The sequence below is a fragment of the Myotis brandtii genome, unplaced genomic scaffold, assembly GCF_000412655.1.
Source record: "Myotis brandtii unplaced genomic scaffold, ASM41265v1 scaffold260, whole genome shotgun sequence".
NCBI classification, from domain to species: domain Eukaryota; kingdom Metazoa; phylum Chordata; class Mammalia; order Chiroptera; family Vespertilionidae; genus Myotis; species Myotis brandtii.
The window spans coordinates 2,586,120-2,593,978 of NW_005359881.1; the positions used below are offsets into that span (position 1 = coordinate 2,586,120).

At 42.7% G+C, this 7,859-nt stretch overlaps 1 protein-coding gene across 2 annotated transcripts in view; it reads right to left on the reverse strand.

Moving 5' to 3' along the window:
- BBS9 (Bardet-Biedl syndrome 9) overlaps positions 1-7,859 on the reverse strand; it is a 331,597-nt gene that overhangs the window by 317,227 nt on the left and 6,511 nt on the right. For both annotated transcript variants that reach the window (XM_014541095.1, XM_005868077.2), the window contains exon 3: positions 1,919-2,069. In XM_014541095.1, coding sequence (XP_014396581.1) covers positions 1,919-2,069 — 151 coding nt within the window. The remainder of the gene's footprint in view (positions 1-1,918; positions 2,070-7,859) is intronic.

Sequence of the window (7,859 nt, forward strand, 5' to 3'; positions counted from 1 at the left end):
TATATTTTTGTTCAAAAGTTTATTATGGTCTTTATTATCCATAAATGGGTGAGATCATGTGGTATTTTGGAAAATGCTTATTAGCACAGTATCCACTCACTAATGCTAGTGATCACACAGATGAGGGCCACACTGAGGACTACTGGACAGCATGACTGTCACAGCATTTCACTTTCTGAAAAAAACAAAAAGGAAAACGTGCTTTTAGCTCCTTACTCTATAAACCCATCGTGTATCTGTGCCAGTACACAGTGGGCACCCAATCACCATGAGCTTGTAGATGGAGTAGATCTGTCCCAGCCAGGTCAGTCACATAGCTCCCAGAGCCACCCGTCACGGTGCACAGAGCCCCGGCCTGTGGCACCCATGAAGCAGCTGCCCGTCAGAAGGAAGCACAGCAGGAGGAGAGGGGCAAAGGTCAAAAGCAGCTGGGGAGGTTTCTCAGCGGGACCCAGGGCCCTGAATAAATGGAAGCTGGGGCCCATAAACTATGATGAGCAGATGGAGGCAGCCAAAACCCAGAGCTCAGGGCACTCCCGATCAAGAAGGCAAGGTGGGGGGGCCAAAAAGAAGAGGCAGGGGAAACAAGACCACCTCTGCCTTCAGAACTCCTCACAATGGATACTTCCATAAATTATTAAGAAGCAAGGGCTTAAGGAAGAAAAACTGCCGTTTGCGACAACATGGGTGGATCTTGAGAGCACCAAGCTAAGCAAGATAAGTCAGATGGAAAAGGACAAGAACCTGCTGATTTCAGTCATGTGTGGGATACAAAACAGAAAGCAGCAAATGAACAAAACAGACTCATAGCCACAGACAACAGAAAGAAAAGGGGGGTGTGGAGAATGAAGAGAGTAAAGGGAGTCAAATATACGGTGACAGAGGGAGACTAGACTTTGGGTGGTGGGCACACAATGCAATAGACAAATGATATATCATAGAACTATACACTTGAAACCTATAATTATTAACCAATGTCATCCAATAAATTTAATTTTTAAAAAAGAAATACAGGCTTATTTCAAGAAAATTCATGTATGACAATAAGACAAAATCCACAATATCATCATTAAGTAAAAAGCAGACATATTAAACAAAGTGCAAACTAATAAACAGTTTTCTAAAATAAATTAGGTTTAAAAGCATAAAGTACTTTGAAACAAAGCTCTTGTAAGGGGAGACTTAACTTTATGGGTTAATGTGGCTTCTTTTAAGAAACTAAGGACTGCCCTGGCTGTTTTGGCTCAGTGGATAGAGCGTCAGCCAGTGGACTGAAGGGTCCTGGGTTCAATTTCAGTCAAGGGCACATGCCTGGGTTGCAGGCTCGATCCTCAGTGGGGGGCGTGCAGGAGGCAGCTGATTAATGATTCTCATCATTAATGTTTCTATCTCTCTCTCCCTCTCCCTTCCTCTCTGAAATCAATAAAAATACATTTATTTAATTAAAAAAAAAAAAAGAAACTAAGGACCAACCTCTCTACCCCAAACAAATAATTAATTTTAAAGCTTCAAAGTTATATGCCAAGTAGCATACCTGCTACTTTGTCTAATTATTTAAAGAGACATTTATATAACCTGGACATTTAGTGTTTTAAGTAAGTGAATACGTTCTATTTCTTTATTTGGTTATTTTCAAGAGCTTAACTCTTTTCCCTTAAGTTTCTGATACATCAGGCATCTTAGGTCTGTTACTATAAAAAAAATAAAGAAAAAGTCCTAAATGATTTGATCTTAAATGTACAGGCTTCCATGTTAAAAAGTGTTCAGTACATGAGGAGCACCTAGGTGACAATATTCAGAAAACATATTCAATTCATGAATAGTCTTTTTTTCTTTGAAGAATTCACAAATATGACACAGTGAGGGATGGATACACTCCACGTCAAATAAAATCCCAGAATTTGTAGGCTGTACTTACGAAACAAACTTTCCTACTTCCACTTGTAGTATTGGATCTCGTAGCTGAACTTCTAGAAGCAAATCTTCAGCTTGAGCCCCATCTCCTGTTTTTACAGGATGGGGGTTAAAGATTCGTAGGTATCCCATAAAGCTACCCACAATTATTTTATCTGTAGAGAAATTTGAAAAAAAGAATTAGGAAGAAACAAACAGTGACAAAATTTGGAAATAAACTTTCTAATGGTATGACTCTTTTATGTTGTCAAATAATAGAGGAAGCATAGCTTTAACAAAGAGCTGAGCAGGAGGCAGGACTGATCTTTTTTCTTTTTTTTATTGATTTCAGAGAGGAAGGAAGAGGGAGAGAAAGAGATAGAAACATCAATGATGAGAGAGGATCATTTATCAACTGCCTCCTGCACGCTGGACACTGGGGATTAAGCCCACAACCCAGGCATGTGCCCTGACTGGGAATCAAACCATGACCTCCTCGCTCATAGGTTGATGCTCAACCACGGAGCCATACTGGCTGGACAGGGTTGATCATCTTTGAGGAATAGGCCTTCCCTGGTCCTATCACTGAGAGGGCAGGGCCCAGGTTTTCTTTAGAAACAATTTAGTAGGCGTTCACTACACTTCAGTGCCTCACACTCTTCCTGAGTAATGTAATTTTCTCCTTTCACCTCATCCCCCAGATTTTACTCTTTTCATTATAGGCAAGAAAAATAAAATGAAAGAAAATGTAAAGGGACAATACTTACATACACCGAATGAAAAAATCATTCTTTTTAAGAGGTCAATGACTGAGAGATTTGAAGATGGCAGCATAGGTAAACGTCTGTACTCACCACCTCCCACAACCACATCAAAATTACAACTAAAATACAGAACAACCATCATCCAGAACCACTGAAAAGCTGGCTGAATGGAAATCCTACAACTAGAGAAGTAAAGAAGAAAGCACAATGAGACTGGTAGGAGGTGAGGAGGCATGGAATGGGCTGGTCTGGCACCCACCTGTGCCACTTTTTTAATCAAGAGGGAGATCGTCTCTGTGGAGGCCACCTGGGGGAGAAAGGGGTCCCAGCCTCACACCAGACCCCCAGCCCAGGATCCCAGAGCTGGGAAGAGAAGTCCCTACAGGCAGGAAGAACTATGGGCTATAAAAACCAGTGGGGATTGGGGCTTAGTGACACAGAGGCTACTGGAGACCCACCTGTTCTTCTTAAAAGGCAGACACCACGAACTGAACTTACAAAGTCCCATTTCATCTGAGCTCCAGCACCAGGACAAGGCTCTGGGGGACACAGACACATACAAGGAGGAACTGGAGGCCACCTGGGGGAGAAAGGGGTCCCAGCCTCACACCAGACCCCCAGCCCAGGATCCCAGAGCTGGGAAGAGAAGTCCCTACAGGCAGGAAGAACTATGGGCTATAAAAACCAGTGGGGATTGGGGCTCAGTGACACAGAGGCTACTGGAGACCCACCTGTTCTTCTTAAAAGGCAGGCACCACGAACTGAACTTACAAAGTCCCGTTTCATCTGAGCTCCAGCACCAGGACAAGGCTCTGGGGGACACAGACACATACAAGGAGGAACTGGATTGTCTGGCATCAGGGCTGGAACTCCAGGGTGGCTTTCTCTCAGATAGAGGTGCTCACAAGGATCATTGTTCCTATGCTGGGACTTCCTCCGTCAGGTGGCGGGGCTGACTGGCAGCTATTTCTGCTTGCTTCACCCTGGTGATTCCCTAAGACCCTGCCTCATCCAATTTACAACCCTACCCAAGCTGTGTGCAGCAGCTTTTGTGCATAAATAGCCTGTCCTTGCTCAGGCTAAAATCTCTCAAACAAGCTGAAGCTGGGTCAGGGAGCCCAAACCTATCAATAAAAGGCCCAAGACCTGGCACCAGCACCAGCCTGCCTTGCTTCATAGCTGAGCCTCATCTGGGCACTTCCAAACCCAATACAAAGAGGAGCAATCTGCATATCTCTCTGTAGCTCCTACTGGGTGGCCCCAGGCAGTGGCTGACTTTGCACCTCCCTGAAGACCCAAGAGCCAGTGTACAGTGTCAGACAATACCAGATTACAATTCTATACATCCATAAGCAACACACTCAAGGGGCAGACTCAGTGAGCACCAAAGCCCCACTGAAGCAAGTCCTGCTCCATAGCAGTGTCTCCTGCATAGCCGCTCTCCTACTGTAGTTGCAGCTGGTCCTCACAGCCAATTGGCCTGGAGGTCAATTCCTCCCAGTGACACCAACAGCAATCAAATCTCATCTACAACAAGACTGTGCTCACAACCCACAAAGGCGTGAACCTGGAGCTCCCAGCTCAGGTGACTGGGGAGGCTGAGCCACTGGGCTCTATATGACACCTGCTACACAAGGCTACTCTACCAACTCAAGGAAACATAGCAGTCCTACCCAATACTAGTACATAGAAACAAATACAGGGAAGCAGCCAAAATGCAGAGACAAAGAAACATGTTACAAATGAAAGAAATGGAAGAAAGTAAATTACTGGATATAGAGTTCAAAATCACAGTTATAAGGTTACTCAAGAATCTTCTAGAAACCTCCAAAAAAATGGAAAAGGACCAGTCAGAAATTAAGCATACACTGACTGAAATAAAGAATAATATACAGGGATTTGACAGTGCAGTGAAGGATTCTAAGAATCAAATCAACAATTTGAAATATGAGGAAGCAAAAAACACCCAACGAGAGGAGCAAAAAGAAAAAAGAATCCAAAAATATCAGTGTCAGACAATACCAGATTACAATTCTATACATCCATAAGCAACACACTCAAGGGGCAGACTCAGTGAGCACCAAAGCCCCACTGAAGCAAGTCCTGCTCCATAGCAGTGTCTCCTGCATAGCCGCTCTCCTACTGTAGTTGCAGCTGGTCCTCACAGCCAATTGGCCTGGAGGTCAATTCCTCCCAGTGACACCAACAGCAATCAAATCTCATCTACAACAAGACTGTGCTCACAACCCACAAAGGCGTGAACCTGGAGCTCCCAGCTCAGGTGACTGGGGAGGCTGAGCCACTGGGCTCTATATGACACCTGCTACACAAGGCTACTCTACCAACTCAAGGAAACATAGCAGTCCTACCCAATACTAGTACATAGAAACAAATACAGGGAAGCAGCCAAAATGCAGAGACAAAGAAACATGTTACAAATGAAAGAAATGGAAGAAAGTAAATTACTGGATATAGAGTTCAAAATCACAGTTATAAGGTTACTCAAGAATCTTCTAGAAACCTCCAAAAATATGGAAAAGGACCAGTCAGAAATTAAGTATACAATGACTGAAATAAAGAATAATATACAGGGACTCAACAGTACAGTAGAGGTTTCTGAGAATCAAATCAATGACTTGAAATATGAGGAAGCAAAACACACCCAACCAGAAGAGCAAAAAGAAAAAAGAATCCAAAAATATGAAGACAGTGTAAGGAGCCTCTGGGACAACTTCAAGCATACCAACATTCACATTACGAGGGTGCCAGAAGAAAAGAGAGAGTGAGATATTAGAAACCTATTTGAAGAAATAATGACAAAAAAATTTCCCTACCTGGTGAAAGAAATAGACTTACAAGTCCAGGAAGCACATAGAGTCCCAAACAAGAGGAACTCAAAGAGGACCACACCAAGACACATCATAATTAAAATGTCAAGGGCTAAAGACAAAGAGGGAATCTTAAAAGCAGCAAGAGAAAAGCAGTTAGTTACCTACAAAAGAATGCCCATACGACTGTCAGATGATTTCTCAACGGAAACTATGCAGGCCAGAAGGGAGTGGCAAGAAATATTCAAAGTGATGAATAGCAAAAACCTACAACCAAGATTACTCTACCCAGCAAAGCTATCATTTAGAATTGAAGGTCAGATAAACAGATTCCCAGACAAGAAAAAGCTAAAGGAGTTCATCATCACCAAACCAGTATTATATGAAATGTTGAAGAGTATTTGTATTCTTTAAGAAGAAGAAGAAAAAGATCAAAAACATTAACAACAAAATGGCAACAAATACACACCTATCAACAACTGAATCTAAAAATTAAAATAAACGAATAAGAAATCTAATGAACATAATAAACTGGTGAATAAAATAGAATCAGAGGCACAGAAATGGAACAGACTGACGATTCTCAGAATGAAGGGCCTTGGGGAGGCAGGAAGAGATTAAACAAAGATCTTATATGCATATATGCATTACCTATGAACATAAACAATAGGGTGGCAAAGGTCTGGGGTGGGGCGGGAACTGGATGGAGGAGGCAATGGGGGGAAAAAGAGGGACATAAGTAATAATCTCAACAATAAATATTTTGAAAAAAAGAGGTCAATGACTATCCAGATTATAAAAAAAAAGCTCATGACTATAAATCATTAAAACCAAATATAAATCTTAAATAGCAATGATATAGAACTAAAATGTTTTAAAGACCACTTTAAAAATATGAAGATGCAAAGAGGAGCAACTAATCTACACTAATAAAAGAGAAACATGCAAATTGGTGTTACTCCGCTACGCCCACCAGCCAATCAGAGTGAGTATGCAAATTAACCCAACAAAGATTGTGGTTAATTTGCATACGCAGGCGTGGCGCGGAGTGAAGACTGAAGACAGCATAGAAGGAAGCCAAGCACTGCAGAAGGGAGCAAAGCAGCGGAGAAGGGAGGGAGCTGAGGCAGCAGAGATGGGAGCAGAGCCGAGGCAGCGGACACGGGAGGGAGCAAGGCAGTGGAGAAGGGAGCCCTTCTCTGCTTCACTCCGGCTGCAGGAAGCCCTATTCTTGCAGGAATCTTCCTGCAATGGGCCTCTAGTATAAGAATAAAATAGAATGTTTTTCTAGTATTATGAAAATGAAAGCAATGATTTAACCATTATTTTCTACCAACACATAGACCTTGCATAATTTCTTCATTCTTGTATGATTGGTTTTCATATTCAATTTAAAAAGAATATAATTTGCTTTCCATGCCAACAGTGCTCTAGCAAACATGATAAATGTTCCTTAAACCTGCTGGACTTTCCTTTTTTTTTAAAGATATTTCATTGATTTTTAGAGAGAGAGTAAGAGAGAGGAAGAGAGAAAAACTTCAATCAATCGGCTACCTCCTGCATGCCTCTGACCAAGGATGGAGCCTGCAACCGGGTCATGTGCCCTGACCGCAATCAACCAGCAACCTTTCAGTTTGTTGGATGACACTGTACCAACTGAGCCACACTGGCCAGGGCAAACCCGCTGGACTTTCTATAAGAATGTGGCAAGTATCAACCCCACAAAGTAACACAGTACAAGAAGGGCAAGGATTCACTGTATGGGCAGGGACAGTGGCGTTGTGACAGGAAGCAGACTGGTTGTGGGGGGCAGACTAGGTGGATTTTCTGCAAAAAAGCTAAAACTACAAAGAAGAGCCCTGACCGGTTTGGCTCAGTGGATAGAGCGTCGGCCTGCAGACTCAAGGATCCCGGGTTCGATTCTGGTCAAGGGCATGTACCTTGGTTGCGGGCACATACCCAGTGGGGAGTGTGCAGGAGGCAGCTGATCGATGTTTCTCTCTCATCGATGTTTCTAGCTCTCTATCCCTCTCCCTTCCTCTCTGTAAAAAATCAATAAAATATATTTTTAAAAATAAATAAATAAAACTACAAAGAAGATTGTGCCAAGGCTTGAATGTGTTGAGCCCAACTACAGATCTAAGAGAATGCTGACTATTAAGAGATGCAAGCATTTCGAACTGGGAGGAGATAAAAGAAAAGGCCCTGGCCACCTGGTAGGTCAGTTGGTTAAAGCATCATCCTGATATTATGCCAAGGTTATGGTTCAATCACTAGTCAGGGCACACACAAGGAGCAACCAATGAATGCATGAATAAATGGAACAACAAATCAGTGCTTCTCTCTCTCTCTCTCTCTCTCTCTCTCTCTCTCT